At 40.5% G+C, this 17,428-nt stretch overlaps 1 protein-coding gene across 1 annotated transcript; it reads right to left on the bottom strand.

Annotated features, from left to right (window-relative positions):
- Nucleotides 1-8,275: 8,275 nt before the first annotated feature.
- Nucleotides 8,276-17,192, bottom strand: LOC307100573 (L-threonine 3-dehydrogenase, mitochondrial; the record flags this gene model as incomplete). The annotated part of the gene is made up of 8 exons (XM_079773045.1): nucleotides 8,276-8,415; nucleotides 9,026-9,295; nucleotides 10,947-11,037; nucleotides 12,256-12,428; nucleotides 12,525-12,674; nucleotides 14,529-14,599; nucleotides 15,252-15,294; nucleotides 17,009-17,192. 8 exons carry the CDS (start codon nucleotides 17,190-17,192, stop codon nucleotides 8,276-8,278), a joined length of 1,122 nt encoding a protein of 373 aa, XP_079629171.1.
- Nucleotides 17,193-17,428: the final 236 nt, after the last annotated feature.

Genomic DNA, 17,428 nt, shown 5'->3' with positions numbered 1-17,428 from the left:
GGCAAAAGAACAGGAAATGTTTGGGAACCACCAATTGGTCATCATTATTTGAGCTCAATGCAAGGGATCTAGTGGGAAGAAATGAGGCTGGTTAGTAGACAGGAGCAAAACATGGAGAGTCCCAGATGCAAAAGATATTAGATTTCATGCTGCAGGCGGTAAGAAGTTAACTGAAGAATTCTGATAGGGGCTGTGGCACAGACTTAATATGTTTACCAGCACAAAGCTTTTACTAGAGGAAGGTGAAACTAGGAGCAGAGTGATTAAGAAGGCAGCTTGATTAATCTCATATCCTGCAACCTTCCTAAAATCACTTACTAGTTCAAATAGCTATTTTGTGCATTCTGTACAATTTTTTAAATAGCTGTTCATGCTGTCTGCTAATCTGGGTATCTTATTCTTTTTTGTACTTGTATTGCATAGGCCAGAACCTCCAGAACAGTGTGGAATAAATAAATAATAGATGTCCTTTATCAGGTTGAGGAAGTTCCTATTTATTTGAAAAGTTTTATGAAGAATGAATGTTAGGTTTAGGCAAATGCTCTTCTTGCATCTATTAAGATACTATTGTAGTATACATTTCATTCTGGCATGCTCATTGCCAGTGTATAGAAAAGCAATTGATTCTTGTATATTATCTTATATCTTGCAACCTCGCTAAACTTTTCTAGTTTTAAGAGATTTGGGTGTTTTCTTTTTGTGTATCTCCCTTTTTCTTTTAACCTACTTATGTCTTTATGTATAAAATGTTTTTTTTTCTAGACACTGCTGTAGTTGAGTCTTGCCATCCCATATTATTTTATTATTTTTCTTTTACATTACACATTAACACATGTGATATGGGAGGGACGGTGGAAGGGGATGACTTTTTCATTTTCTGAAAAGCAGTCCAAGACTTCCAGGAAGATGGAATGGACTTACGTTTCCCTAACTCTCCCTCTAAATACTAAAAACCCTGGATATTACATATAAAAAAAATATGAGAAGACACTAAAAGGTGAAGACAAGGAGGCATCTCAAGACCTGAAGTAAAATGGTGATGAGCCCTCTGGGTTTTCTTTTTGCTTCATGCATCGCAGGCAGAGTGGGTGCTGGAAAAGCTGGCAATCTGGAATTGCTAATGGGCACCGGAAAGAAAAAAGCCCCCACCCCAAACTCAAACTCTGCCCTTTCTAGCTAAATAACCAGGGAAGAGGCAACCTAACAAGACAGAAAGTTTTGAGGAAATAACCACTCTACTGCAACCAAGCGCTACAGAAGAAACGGGGAATACCCACACCAGCAAATGTCAAGTTGGGGGCCTAGACCTCCATCCTTGTCAGACTGTAAGGAGGTGCTCCAACCACCTTGATAAGTGTTAGGTAAGAATGAACACTACAACCAGCATATGCTATAGGCCCTGGGTCTTTAATCAACAAAAATGCAAACTTATATTCACCAAAAGATGTGTAAAAGAAGGCTCATGGCACCCCAATTCATAACAGCATCAAACTGGAAGCAACCCAAATGTCCGCCAAAATTAAAATGGGTATTTTTCCATGTTGGTTTTGTCATTCACTGGATTACTATACAGCAGGAAAATGAACAAACTTATCTATAGTGTTAGAAGTGAGGGTGCTGGTTACCTATAGGATAGGATGGGTAGTGACAAAGAGGGTCATGGGAGCTGACACATTCTATATCTTGATGCTAGGTGGTGGTTACACAGATGTACATATCTGTCAAAATGAATCCATCTGCACACATAAATTTGTATGCCAATTATGTACTACTTTAGTAAAAAGTGTTTAAGAATATTGGGATCTAGTAAAATATGCATTTACCCTCACTAGAGTCAATAACATCAGACACAAAAATTAATAGAGTGAAGGAAACAAGATTACAAATATGCATGCATCTTTAAAAATATATGTATAAAAAATATATAAATATATATGTATATATGTATATATATATTGATTTCAAAGAATGGAGAGACAGAAACATCAATGATGAGAGTCATTGATCAACTTCTTCCTGCACTCCCCCTACCAGGGATAGAGCCCGCAACCCGGGCATGTACCCTGACTGGGAATCGAACCATGACCTCTTGGTTCATAGGTCGATGCTCAACCACTGAGCCACACAAGCCTAGCTGCATGCATCTTTTAAGTGAACAGGGGAGAAATACCAAAACCAATGTTTTGACATTTATCTTGGGTATAAGAGAGGTGAAAGTGATACACTTTTTTAAATTATGAAGTAATTTTAGGTTCCCTGATATTTGTTGTGAAATGATAGCAAAATAGAAGCATTTACTGAAGTGAGTATAAAATAATGAACATTGCCTGTTAGTGCAAATAAGTCTTTTCAGGGAATTGTAAATTGTCTTTACTGAACAGACGTCTTAAGAATAGTTTCCGTACAATTATATGAACTACCATATGATCAAAACTCAATATTAACAGGAACTGATTGTGAATCTTTTTATTAAAACAAAAATATTCTTTAAAATTGTTCATTTCTCCCTTTCAAACAGAATCCCATCTGTTTCAAGACTGAATAAATGTCAACATAGCAGTTCATTTCCAGAATGTAGTAAACATTGCAAAAGTAGTTTCAAAGCATATGGCAAAAATTTTTCCCCAAACAACTCTATGTTTTAAGGAGAAAACTAGGAATTTTCAAACTGTTGCAATGTATGTGTTCTACTTATTTCACTGAATGAAAATCCAACATTCAGCCATTATATATTCCTCAGCAAGACAACCAAACAATTTTACTTTAATATGAATGTGCTGAATATTTTTACAGAAAGTATTCTTTAAATGAAGGTATTTAGATACTAGTTTATTTAAAGGAAAAGAATGAATGGAAATATTGACTCATCTTCTATTGGAATCTTAATGTCTCACCAGGGAAGGGAGGAAATATGCTCTAATGTATGAACACATAGATATTTATTCTATGTATCTCTTTTCATAAAAAATTTGGGTAAATATAATAGTACTATTTTGAGTTCTTTATATCCATTATGGTAGTAAAAAGGAGTATTTTCCCTTTTAAGAGCTTAGTTATTTGCATATAAAAAAATCTGTCCTTCAAAAATCCAAGAAAGGGCCCTAGCCAGTTTGGCTCAGTGGATAGAGTGTTGGCCTGTGGACTGAAAGGTCCTGGGTTTGATTTCGGTCAAGGGCACATGCCTGGTTGCAGGCTCGATCCCTAGTAGAGGGTGTTCAGGAGGCAACCAATCAATGATTGTTTTTCATCATTGATGTTTCAATCTCTCTCTCTCTCTTCCTCTCTAAAATCAATAAAATTTTTTTTAAAAAAGAAACTGAATTCTAAATTAAAAAACAAACCTGAGAAAGTGACTTTGGCTCTTTCAGCCAATAAAAGTTTACCATATTTGCAGTGATGTTCTTTGCAGCATTATTTGTAACAGTGAAAGACTGGAAAGAATCTAAATATCCATCATTAGGAAATCAGCTAAATATATTTTTGTACATTCACACGATGAAAAGTGATGCAACTTTTAAAATAAATGAGGTAGATCCAAATTGAAAAGTCTTCTAAGTTACTAAGTGAAAAGGCATTGTAATATATATATATAAAATAGCTGAATATGCAACCAACCATCATTGCCTCTAGAGATGGCAACTGAGAGACATACTTTGCACTGTATTTGCCCATTAATGTTGCTTGAATTTTACCATGAGCATAAGTTTTTTTCATTGAGGTATAAGTGACATATAATATTCATTATATTAGTTCCAGGTGTACAATGTAATGGTTCAATATTGGTATGTTGTGAAATGATCACCACAATAAGTCTAGTTAACATCTGAAGATTTTTAATTAAAATCTTTTTTAAAAGTAGGAACCTCAACTTCTATGGTTACCAGCTAATGTGAAATAAACTACGCAGTATACGTTTTTCTTTTTGGAATATTTATGGTATCTTGGATATACATTAAAGTATTAGTGACAATACTTTAATATATATGACCATTATACTGTGAACAAATTATTCTACAAATAATGCAAGTTCTTTCTTTTCTTATTCCAGTCTCTTATTTTCCTAATTTGGAAGATGCTGGTATATTCAAGACACAGGGCTTGAAGGCTCACACTGCAACCTCCCACTCTACCCATGCCCTATGAGCCAGTCCCAGCCTTAGTGGTAGCACTGACACTCCAAATATTGCAACTTCATTAGTGGAAAATTAAAATTTCACCTAAAATTTTATAGAACAAAGGGGATGAATCATATTAGGGATACTAATGTGATTTAACTCCCCATGGATAATCTGCTCTCTCACCAAAGCTCTCTCAAGTCAGCTTAAATCTGATCTTCTCTCCTCCTCCGTGGGTTTACACATCCTGGCATTTTGCTGCCATCCTTAGCAACGTTTCTAGTGCCCACCTTACCTGTTAGCCCATCCAGCAATGTAAAAGGCAGGTCGTGAGCCAACTAAATGAGTGGCCAATTATGGCAGAGCGAACCGCTTCATGTCTTCAGCTTTCAAATGGCAGCCTGGGCAGGTAGATGCTGCCCTTGGACTCCAGTGGGTACAAATGCAACCATATCTAACTACCTATGCTAAGATCACGTATCTTCCACACTTGAACATCTTTGATATCAGGCAGTATCTTATAATCACCGCTGACCAGATGGTGATCATAATGTTGGCATCGCCTACCCAGGCACCATCGAGACAACAGTACCTACACCTGCAGGATGTGTGTCAGCTTTTTATTCCCTAAGAATCAGAGTTGTAAGTTTGGGGTGAATCCAATATATTTAGCCACATTCCTGAAGCAGGTGTCAAAAGTAGATGAACTTGATCTCATTGTAAAGCTGGTTTATAGCACCAACTATTTTTAGTTTTTATGATTTCCTTTAAGAAATGCTCTATCACCAACACAGTTATTGACACTAAGAATAACACTGATGGAATAAAAAGAGACAACTGAGTAAAAACAGGGTTCAGAAAAGTCAGATCTGAAGTTTTAGGTATTATACCAAACGAGCATTAGACTACTTCTCTCTCTTTTTTTAATTTACTTTAGGGAGAGAGTAAGGGAGGAGGATAGAAAGATAGAAACATCAATCAACTGCAACCTGCACACCCCTTACTGGAGATCGAACCTGCAACCCAGACATGTGCCCTGACCAGGAATCGAACCAGTGATCTCAATTCATGGGTCTATGCTCAACTGCTGAGCCACACCAGCTGGGCTACTTCTCTTCTTATGTATACTAAAATAATAAAAATTTATGTCTAGTAAAGTCTAAATAAGTCCTTCAATAAGATATAAAATATGCCCTGGTAATTTTTTTCAAGTGAAAAACATTATGTTTTTTTTAAAACACTTATGCCCTTGCACTGATCAATGTGGCTCAATTGTCTGGGCGTCATCCTGTGCACCAAAAGGTTGCTGGTCGATTCCCAGTCAGGGCACATGCCCAGGTTATGGGCTTGATCTTCAGGAAGGGGAGTGCAGGAGGCAGCCAATCGATGTTTCTCTCTCCTTCTCTCTTCCTCTCTTTCTTAAAATCTTTAAAAAGAAAACACTCAAGCCTTTATCATAAAACATAGTAACAAATTGTCAATCTGACCTAAGCGAATTTAAAAAATGCTGTAAGCATTCACCCCCCTATACAGTAAGTGTCCAAAGCAGTGCAATAATATTCATTGCCCAAGACCTGTTTATCGATTTTAAACAGTATACCTTCCTGGCAGCCGTTAGTCTGTGCTGTTTGTGGAATGACACAAAGGCACACCATGGCAACGCCACACAGAAAACATGGTAGCAGAACTAATAACCACATTGATGGTGTGTGAAAATCTTCAAATGAAAAACATCAGGCAAAGTCAACCTTTGTATTATTCCTTTTCTTATTTAAATTTTAAAAAATATTTTTGTGGTTACCCCACACTTTCCTCTTCTTTAGATCATTTCTAAATTAACCATAAAAACCCTGTCTCCCAACAGAAGGAAAGCTTTTTATAGTAAAACTAGAGACCCGATGCACGAAATTCATTCAAGGGGCTCGGCCCTTGCAGCCCCGGCTTCATCCTGAAGGTCATCCCAACAGTCGTTCAGCTGTTCGGCCATCTGGTCTAATTAGCATATTATGCTTTTATTATTATAGATATGGAGTCATCTTCTAGGGTCCCAAGATGTGCACCAGACAAAACATGTTTAGATAGCAAGGGTGACTCTAATTTTAGTCTTAATTAGAATGCAAACATGTCAGTGAGTAAGAATCATACATATAATTCAGAGCATTCATTGTTCTTTTATTACTCTTTGAGATTCTTCTGGAGGTACATTTATAGATTTGTAAAATCTATACCCATTCTAGAACAAATCCTCCAGCCCAGCTGGTGTGGCTCAGTGGTTGTGCATCAATCTATGAACCAGGAGGTCATGGTCCGATTCCCAGTCAGGGCACACCTCCAGGCTCTACATCAGCGGTTCTCAACCTGTGGGTCGCGACCCACAGGTTGAGAACCGCTAGCAGGGTCGCCTAAGACCATCAGAAAACACAGATATTTACATTACGATTCATTAACAGTAGCAAAATTACAGTTATGAAGTAGCAACAAAAATAATTTTATGGTTGGGGGTCACCACAACATGAGGAACTGTATAAAGGGTCGCGGCATTAGAAAGGTTGAGAACCACTGGTTTAGGGGAAAGGGTCAATCAAGTAAGTTGCTTCTTCCGTTCTCACGGACGGAAAAAATTAATTTCTGTCCCTTTAAGATAACTAAGAATGAAGAGAGCTTAGGAATTGTTTTCAAACTGTGAATAAGAAATAAGTGAGCTTCAAAACCCAATTACCTACACAAATATTCATAAAAGCATTATGTGCATAGTACCATTTTCCCCATCTTATGGATGGAAAAACTGAAGCAGAGAGAACTTAAGTAATTGGCTTTGTCACACAGTTATAAGTGTCAGAATCAGGGCTGACCACAAAATGTGCAAGCCAGAGTCCATGCATGTCATCACTGCATCATCCTGTTTTTTCAGTGTTAGAGTAGCCTTGCCAGGTTTTAATTTTTAAATCTAAGAGACTGTTCCCAATATATAAGGTAGGGTCCCTAGGCCTGGCCGGCGATCAGGGCCATCTGTGGGGCAACCGGTGGGCGGGGTGATCAGGGGTGGGGGGGCCCTGGCTGGCACCTGCCCTGGCTGGCAGCCTGGCACCGCCTGCTGACCGGCCCCGCCCCCTGATCACAGCTGCTGGTCACCTCCCTCTGCGGGGGTGAGGGGGAGGACAGTGCACGTCTTCAAGGTTGTTCTACCGTTTGGTTGATTTGCACATTAGGGTTTTATTATATAGAATGGCTTCAGAGTAGCTCTTCTGAAGCCTCAATCTAAGAGTGCATAAAACAAAGACTGTAACAAAAAAGTTCTCATAAAATAGTGTTTGGAATTGGTATAAACTAGTGGGCCTGAGCTGCAATAGGACAACTGGCGGCACTTAGATGCCCATCCCCATTTGAGTCAACTTGAAGAGGTGAGCCCAGAAACCTGAATATTTAGATAAGCTCCTCGGGGAGATAGACATTGCCAGGTAAGGGAATTATACTCCTGCTAATTACCACTTAGCTCACTAACAGGAAGGCAATCAAAATAAGAGAGGCACTACCCTTCACTGGTTACATCGTCTTTGCTATCCTTAATTTCCTACAGATACACCTTCTTACAGAAAAATATATGAGAAGTGATCATTTTTGAAGGAGTAAAATCTTTTGAATACTACAAACATGGGATTAATAAACATATCAAACATGTTTTATATTCTGATAGGGTATAAAGAGTACTTTTAAATAGGAGATCATCTTTGATATATATATAGTCTTTAAAATATAATCTTTGGTCTCTAGTCAAGAGAATAGAGACTTAGAAGTGATATTTAAATTGAATTTAATTAAACACAAAGTGTCATATAACTTCCACCTTCCCAGAAATAGTCATTTCATCTTATTTAAGGACATGGAAATTATTATGACTTAAGTCTTCATTCTGTAATATGGGTGTTTGGACAAGTTAGGCACACAGCAAAGATTTAGAAGTTCTACCACCAGAACAGCATTTTGAAAACGCTAAAGCCAACTCAATTCTCCATCCAGCAATTCAATATGAACTGCTAAAATTTAGTTTAATTAGGCCTCGACTCTAGATACTCTAGGTCTTTGGTGTCTATGACTTTGGGGTCATTACGGTCTTCCCTGGAGAGCTGTCCAGGATACACAAGCTCTTCCTTCTGAGTCCTTCAGTTAGCTTGGGCAACTCTACTACGAGGACCGTGGAAGCTCAACATTGTCGTCACCAGCTCTGGAAGGTCAAAATCATGTTTCCATCCCCAGTCCTTACGAGCATTGCTGTCATCGAAGTTCATCGGCCAACTATCCGCTAGGAAAAGGTACAGAAGAGTAGCTTAAGTTTTTCAGGCTCTAGAATTGCAAAAAGGTCTAGAACACTTTATATAATGGTCTCTCATACAAGGTACCATAAGAGAAATTCCCTCTTTGAAATTCCCCTTTGAGCAGATCAGAGCAGCTGTTATGCGCATACACCGTCGCTCTCTTAGATTAGAAGACTGTATTACACGTCTACTGTCAGGCACTGTGAATTGTCACACACTATTAAAATCTCACGCAAACTCATAAGGTAGGAATCTTATAGGCAAAGGTGCTCAGGGCCACAGAGTGGCACGGTCACAGCATTTGAAAACCGAGGGCTCCTTTCCTGCTATGTCTGCTTGTTTTATGTTGAAACTGTAAAATGGTGAAATGCTGACAAGCTGTTTATTTGGAATGAAACTATTCCCCCCACTTCAGATATCATCTCCCAAAATGGCAGCCTCTGTGGGCTTTGGCTCAACAGCTCCTTCTCCAGAAGGTGCCGGGACCCTCGGGAAGGCTTCATGCTCTACTTATCCTCCGTGAATTATGTCCTCAAGAAACTCAGTGCAGAGTGAAGCTTAACCTTGGTTTGAAGGGGTTTGCAATGATGTACCAACCTATGGCCTGGCGAACAGAATCCACGTTGTACGTGATCTGGAATTCCGGCATGTGCTTAAGAACCTCCTGGGCCAGCTCTTCGGGGCAGAAGCTCATGGCATTGATGTTGTAAGTCCGAATAGAGAGGGACTCTGCCGGGGCCTCCATGACTTCCAGGGTGGCCCTGAGGCAGTCATCAATGTACATCATTGGGAGCCTCGTGCTGGGTTTCAGGTAGCACTCAAACTTGCCATTCTTTACGGCATCGTGGAAAATCTGGACTGCATAGTCTAAAAGAAAATCCTGTCAGTGGGTCTTCTTAGAACAAAATCATGAGTGAGCCTCTTGGATTAAGGCAGTGGTTCCCAAACATCTTAGTCTCTGAACCCCTCTATGCCCTTTTTTTTTTTTTTAATGTATTTTTATTGATTTCAGAGAGGAAGGGAGAGGGAGAGCGGGAATAGAAACATCAATGATGAGAGAGAATCATTGGTCAGCTGCTTCCTGCACACCCAACAGAAGGGATCGAGCCCACAACCCAGGCATGTGCCCTGACTGGGAATTGAACCGTGACCTCCTGGTTCATAGGTTGACGCTCAGCCACTGAGCCATGCCAGCAGGGCCCTCTCTATGCTCTTTAAAAAAACCACTGAGGACCTCCAATGAGGTATTTTTCATGTGAATTATATTAATATTTACTGTATCAGGAATTAACTGAGAAAAATGTTTAAATATTACATTTTAAAATGACAATAACAGACCATTATATATTCATATGTATGACATTTTATATGAAAAAGGACGTATTTTCCTAACAAAAGAAAATTTAGTGAGAAGAATGGCATGTTTTATGCTTTGAAAAATCTCTTTACTGTCTGGTTAAGAGAAGACCACTGTCCCCTATCTGCTTCTGCATTCAGTCTGCTGTGCTATCGCACATCATGCAGCCTCTGGAAAACGCCACAGTGCACTTGGAAAGGAGAGTGAAAAGGGCAAATAACAGCTTACTATTGATATGACAATAGTTTTGGCCTCTTGGGCCCTTTGGAAGGGTCTCAGGGATACACAGGGGTTCCCATACTTGGAGAAGCACCACACTAAGGCAAAAGTGTTTTAATTAATTAATAATGTTAATATTGACTTGTTGTTCCACCTAGCCATGCATTCATTGGAATGTGCTCTGACTGGAGATTGAACCTCCAACCAACTGAGCTATCCAGCCAGGACTAGGCAAAAGCTATTTAAAGGTAACCAAAACCAAAGCCTCTTTTAAAATCCCTCAGATTTTTCAAGTATCTTTTATAGTGTATCTCAGGACCCTTCATATGGGAAAGATTTCTAATGTAGGAGTTAGGAAATATAATGCGTGCTTGAGTCCAAATTAATAATAATAATGGTGATGCTTATGTTCCTTTTAAATATGTCTTCCTACACTGTGGGTAACAAATTTGTTCTTGAATATTAACCGTTTGATTCCAGCACTGTGCACCCAGTGGCCCATCCTGAGCTGGGTTTCCAACACCGGCATAAGCTGCCCTTAGCAAGTGTAAGTCAATAGTGTTTCATGAGCTTCTCAGATGCACTTCCTGAAGAGGATGCAGAAACTCCAGTCAGCATACCTCTAAAGAGACAGCAGATCCATCACACTATTCCCTATCTTACAAACAAAAGAAATAGAAGCTCTGGCCTGTGTGGCTCAGTTGGACGAGTGTCATCGCATGCACCAAAAGCTCTCGGATTCCCCATCAGGGCACATGCCTGGGTTGCAGGCTCAATCTCCAATAGTAGGCATGCAGGAGGCAGCCGATCTATGTTTCTCTGCCACACTGATGTTCCTCTCTCACTCTCTTCCTTCCTCTCTCTCTCTAAATATCAATTTAAAAAAAAAAAACAACACCTTTTTTTTCTTCTTAATAAGAAAGAATAGGAAGCAACACTTACCGGTTGTTCCTCCTCCAGGTTGGGAGTCAGCCGAAATGATGCCAGGATATCTCAGGCATCGGAAATCTAACCCATACCGGTAATAATAATACTACAAAAGAAAGAAAACTTAGTTTAAAAAGAACCTTTTAAATCAGATAGAGCAATACAAAGAAAAAACAGCCTTTTTCTGAAATATCATCCCATGCAGTTACATTAAAATTCTCCTGAAGGAAGACTCGAGAATTTCTAACAGACTCTCATTTTTCTTTAATAAGTAACTTCAACTTTTATCTTCAAAGAATCATCATTCTGGGGTTACATCAACATTGTAAATAGTAACTCAGCCCACAGTAGGGATTTCCACCCTTTCTCTGGGGGGAGTCCCTGCTCATTGCCCTGCACAATTCTCCATAAACAGTTCCCTGCACGGCAGCACTGGAAAGAGTACAGGGGAGGACAGTGGGTGACTGGAGAGCGACGACTGTGACATCAGCTGAAAAATCAGACACCAACTAAAATTTGCTAGAGAGTTATAAAGACAAAGAGTACAAAAGAATAAAACCAGCCCTGGCAGTTTGCTCAGTTGATTGGAGCATCATCCCACATATCCAAAGGTTGTGGGTTTGATTGCTGATCAGGGCACATACCTAGGTTGTGGTTTCCATCCCCAGTTGGGCCCAGCCGGCATGGCTCAGTGGCTGAGCATCAACCTATGAACCAGGAGGTCACGATTCGATTCCCGGCCAGGGCACATGCCCAGGTTGCAGGCTCAATCACTGAGGGTTGTGCATGAGGCAGCCAATCAATGATTCTCTCTCATCATTGATGTTTCTATCTTTCTCTCTTTCTCCCTTCCTCTCTGAAATCAATAAAAAAGTATTTTTTAAAAATCCCCAGTTGGGCCCCTGCAGGAGGCAACCAATCATTGTTTCTCTCTACCTGTCTCTCTCTCTCTCTCTCTCTCTCTCTCTCTCTCAAAATGAATAAAAATAAAATAAAATAAAAAACATATCCTCAGGTGAGGATTAAAAAAATATTTAAAGTTACCAACATTAACTACCAATAATGGGAGAAGAACGGAACAAATAAAAGGGCAGCAAATGCCATTTGAGCGGCCTCTAGGAAGTGTGGAGTGGTACCATATGGCTGAGGGCTGAGGAGTTCTGGAGCTATCTGTACATGACGTTTTGCAAACATAATCAGTTTATGAGCATTTCTGGGGGCTGGGATGGGGGGAGGGGAAGTTCCTCCAAGGATAAACCAGCAGGTGTTAGAAGCAAAAGAACAAAAAAGAAAACATTGAGTCATCTTGCCAAGCCATGCGTACTTCTCCCATGAGCTCGGCGTGGACCTTGGAGACCCCGTAGATCGTCCTGGGTCTCTGAATGCAGAGATCAGGGGTTGGGTTCCGTGGAGAAGTAGGTCCGAAAGCTCCGATCGTGCTGGGCACAAACAATCGCAAGTTGTGTTCCAAGGCAACGTCCAGAACATTATGCAATCCTGAAACCAACAGACAGTATCACAATGAACAACCCCTTGCTGAAGAACTGGGAAAATCGACAAACAGGTCATACCGGGCAAGATCCACAGACTTACCAGTGATATTTACCGCTTTTGCCAAGGATACGTTTGCTTCTCCGACCGCACTGAGCAAAGCGCTATAGTGAATCAACCAGGTGATGCGGTGATTTACCACTATCTCTCGAAGATTCTTGTAATCCAGAATGTCGGAATAAATAAATGGGCCTACAAGGAACATGGTGAAGCCACAGAAGTGAGAAGTTTGGGGTTTGAAAAGCTAAATGGTCCTCACCACCCCTTGACTTGTGAATTCCATTAATACCAACTTGGTAACTGAACCACTTTGACCCTGTTGGGCATTTTACTTATGGAAGAATCATCAACTACAACCGCCTCACAGCTGACAACAGCTAATGCTTATAAGGACTTAGACTTGCAGGCACTGCTCTAAGGGCTTTCTGCATATGTAGCTCTCACACGGCCTTTGAGGTAGATACATTTTACTGATGAGGAAACGGAGGCACAGAGAGGTTAAGAACTTGCCAGAATCAGAGTAAGTCGGAGAAATATGGTCACAACCAGGCAATTGGCTCCAGTCAGCATTGTTAACATCAACCCTACATGCAGAGTGATTTCACTCTGCTTAAAAGTTACATATTTTTAAAGGAAGAGAGAAATGGGTTTAAAAACCAAAACAAAATACCGTGGTACAGAACAGTGATTTTCAACCAATATGCCACAAGAAATTTTAAAACATGCAATACCTGACTATTTAGTCTGGGGCACTGACCGCTTTTCCCTTAGATTGTCAAATAAAAAAATGGCCCTATTCAGTTTGGCTCAATGGATAGAGCATCAGCCTGCAGACTGAAGGGTCCCAGGTTTAATTCCAGTCAAGGGCACATGCCAGGGTTACCAGTTTGATCCCCAGTTGGGGCCGTGCAGGAGGCAGCCAATCAGTGATTCTCTCATTATTGATGTTTCTATCTCTCTCTCTCCCCTCTCCCTTCCTCTCTCTTCCTCTCTCTGAAATCAATAAAAATATATTTTTAAACAAGTACAACAGCCAACACAACAATAGCCATCTGGTATGAATGAACCAAAATTATACCTATTCTTTTTGTCAGATAGGCAAAAATATATATTTTGGAGTGTCACAGAATTTTAGTAATTAGTTAATGTGTACAATGAGATGTAAAAGGTTGAAAATCACTAGTATAGAAGAACCACAAATCATGAATTTATAGTACCTGGTTAATTTGGAGGTAAAGCTGATTTTATTCAATGCCAATTTTCCCATTATAGCAAATTACCGTTCTTCCCCACCATAAACAGCAAAAGGATGGTATTGAACCAGAAAGAACTAGAAGACATTATAAAAACATTTCTGATTTAGTGGAGTTAGAGGAGTTTGAGATTTGTGTGTGTGTGTGTGTGTACACAGTAGTTTAAGAGCAAGTCTATGTTGAAATATGAGGATTAATTTCTCCAAATTTTTTAAGTTCCTTATAAGATTTGAGTTTTGTTTGCTAGCTCTCTGAGCCAATAAGTTAACTAAAAACTCATAAAGACAGGAATTGCCCAGCCGGTGTGGCTCAGTGGTTGAACATCGACCTATGAACCAGGAGGTTGCATTTAGATTCCCCGTCAGGGCACATGCCCGGGTTGAGCACTCCATCCCCAGTAGGGGGCGTGCAGGAGGCAGCTGATCAATGATTCTCTCATCATTGATATTTCTCTTTCTCCCTCTCCCTTCCTCTCTAAAATCAATAAACATATATATTAAAAAGACAGTAATCAATGTTTTTATTCCAAAGATACTATTCCACATGATAGCCAAAGATGTTATTCAAAAACTTTACTTTACATTCAGCACTCTCATATTCTTGTCACACTTGAATGAGCAGCAGCATGACTATAGACATTTTACAGAACTACCAAGGACACATCTGTGCCTCAATACTTCTCCTTCTTTAATGCACATGCCTGGTTAAGAGCTGTGGCACACAGATTCCATGAGCTGCTTCTCTAAGTGCACTTTGGAAACTAAAGATAAAAACAAAAGCAATGATCTCTCACCACTATGGAACACCTGGTCGGAGGGTTTTCTTATGTCAGACAAAATCACATTGTCCTTCCCAAATCGTTTCCTAAAGGGAAAATCAATACACATGAGTTGGTACAGCTAGGATATAATTGGTTCTATGAAAATAGTCTTTCAAATAAGAACTGTAACTTGCGGTCAGCCTCTGAATCCCCCTTTTTTTCCCCATGCCTTTTCTCCCTCTTCTTCCCAAACACACACACCCTCAGTTCTGACCACACTCAGGCCTCCCTCTCCCTTTTCACAGCCCAATCTTCTCTTCCTACTTAGCATCCCTATATTTGCCATCAATTTCTTCCCTGTACCCATAAGTTTTTACCTCACCCTCCCCATTCTTCTCTTCTTGCTCTTATTTTTTCATCCCACTCCCCCTAAATCCCACACTATTCCTTGTCATACTTCCCTCTGCCGCTAAACATCTAAAAATCAAGTGATTCATTTGGAGTTAGTGTCTTACTCTGTCTAAGTGAGAAAAGAGAGGGTGCAAAGGACCAGTGTGGGAGATGTCGAGCCAAAGTCCCTGCCACAGTGTCTATGATATTAAGAGGCCAAAGGAAATATATTCTAAACAGCCACTTTAGATATGGCATCTTAAAAATAGGAAGGGAGGGGAAAGATTAAATGGTTAAATGCTACCAAAGACAAATGTCCTATACTGAAGAACTCAGATTTCAAATTTCAGCTTTTAGGGCTCTTACCTTAACAAGCTAGCAAGCCCCACTCCAAGCTGGCCAAGACCCCCTAGAGAAAAGGGGGGAAAAAGTAAAACTTTAATCCAAATCTAACCAAAGCAATTATTCCCAGAATGGAATAATGGAATAAGGCTATAGTTATAATCTTATCTAATTAGATAAAGTCCCAGGTTGGCCTGATAGAATTGAATTACCTCCTCCAAGTGAAGACAGAAATTGATACAGCTAAGATTAGTTCCAGAGACAAACCTCTCTCCAGCACAAAGTCGCTGGAGGGAAGAAAGGGTGTAAGAAGAGAAAAATCACAAGAAAGCCAGACAACCTCCTAGCTCCTGGGGCCAGAAGTTTGTTCCCAGCTTTGCCTTCGTTATTCGATCGCTCTGAAGCTTCTCTACTACAAGTGCCAAACTACTCAGACAAATATATAGTTTGTCTCAGCCTCTGGTGAGATTTCCCAGGACCCCATCCTCCATCAAAACTGGAGTGGGATGTGAAAGGAGAAAGAGGGGGACAAACCAAGAAGTTATCTGAAAAAAGGGGCAGATAACTGAATCAACAAAAAGGTATTAAAATCAATAAAATGGCATTAAAAATGTCACTGATAGAAATGGGAGAGTTGGTGGGGCTGGGAGCACATTTGAAGGAACATACCATAAATTTCATTTGGGAGAAATGAATGAGGCAGGAAGATACAGAAAGTGGGATTTCTTGTAAGCACAGGTTGACATGGGACTGAAACCAGGCCCACTGATGCTCACATGGGCCCTGGAAGATGCTTCACACACACACACACACAAACTGTGAGGGATGTAATAAGGATCATGACTAAAAGCCAAGGGAAGAAAACCTGGCAAGAAGGAAATAAAACATGTGAATTAAATCAGAGATGGGCTTGGATGGGCTGGAAGTATGTGGGAGTGGAGTCTGCAGTGAGGCAAGTACAAAATCAGGCACTGGGTGTACAAGGGATAAGGAGGACCAGGGAGCAAGTCTGGTGACAATGAGATGGATGGTAACATGAGATGATGGGAGTGAGCTCCTCCAGGAAGGCCCTAACTCTCCCTCTCTGTCTCCAACACACAAACATGTAGTAACTGCTTGGGATGAATGACACCGAGTTTAGGTTGAGGAATTTCGACAAGAAAAGATGCTCCTGATTTCAGAATCCATGCTGTCGTCCTGCACACTACCATGAGCCTTTGCTCCCAAGACACCTAATAAGGCAGTAGAACTGAGATCCACAACAGCTTTTGGGCCCCCAGCTACTTAGTTCCTCCCTCAGATAATTAAAAATTATAGCAGGGAGCCCTGACTGGTGAAGCTCAATGGTTAGAGTGTCAGCCCATGCACTGAAGGGTTTGATTCCAGGTCAAGGGCACATACCTGGGTTGCAGGTTCAATCCCTGGCCCCGGTTAGAGCATGTGCAAGAGGCAACCAATCTCTCACATTGATGTTTCTCTCTCTCTCTCCCTCTCTCTCTTCTCCCCTATCCCTTCTTCCCTTCCATTCTCTTTGAAAATCAATGGGTAAGAACATCCTTGGGTGAGGATTAACAACAAAAATTATGGCAGGGAAAACAAGAGCTGGCAACAGTGATGAAATAAAGATTAGAGATTTGCAATATTCTGGAGGAAGTCAAAAGCGGAAGAGGTAGTCTGTGATTAATAAATGTTAGCTGATAGCACGTCAAACATTCCAAAAACAAATACACAACCACGCAGAAGCTGCACAGAAGATAAAATAATCAAGCCACAAACTCAACCTGTAATTAGGACCCGTGGCCGGTCTGTTTCAGATAGAGAAGCAGAGTGGAAGTTGGCATCTGCTGGAATTTGCCAAGGGGAGGTGCCCAGGACCCGGCCGGGGAGGGCAGTTGCTCTATAGCCACAGGCGGGGCTCTGCAGCATCTGGCCCACAACTCTCTGCAGCATCCTAAGGACCGGCATTTTCTCAAATACCCTGCAAGAAAAAAGGAGCAGAGTTCATTATGGAACCTATATGTCCCAAACCCTCACAACACAATCTCCTTAACCAGAATTAACATTAAGATTGTCAGCTCACTAAGGAGCGGGCCAGGATAGGTCAATGGGGGGAAAAGGAGGCATATATAACACTTTCAAAAACAAAGAATTTTAAAAAAAAGATTGTCAGCTCACCAGCAAAGCCGTGTTTTGGATTCATG

Source organism: Cnephaeus nilssonii (genome assembly GCF_951640355.1).
Source record: "Cnephaeus nilssonii genome assembly, chromosome: 5".
NCBI lineage: Eukaryota > Metazoa > Chordata > Mammalia > Chiroptera > Vespertilionidae > Cnephaeus > Cnephaeus nilssonii.
The sequence above is the reverse complement of the archived record's forward strand: the minus strand, read 5'-3'. Positions and strand labels throughout refer to the sequence as shown.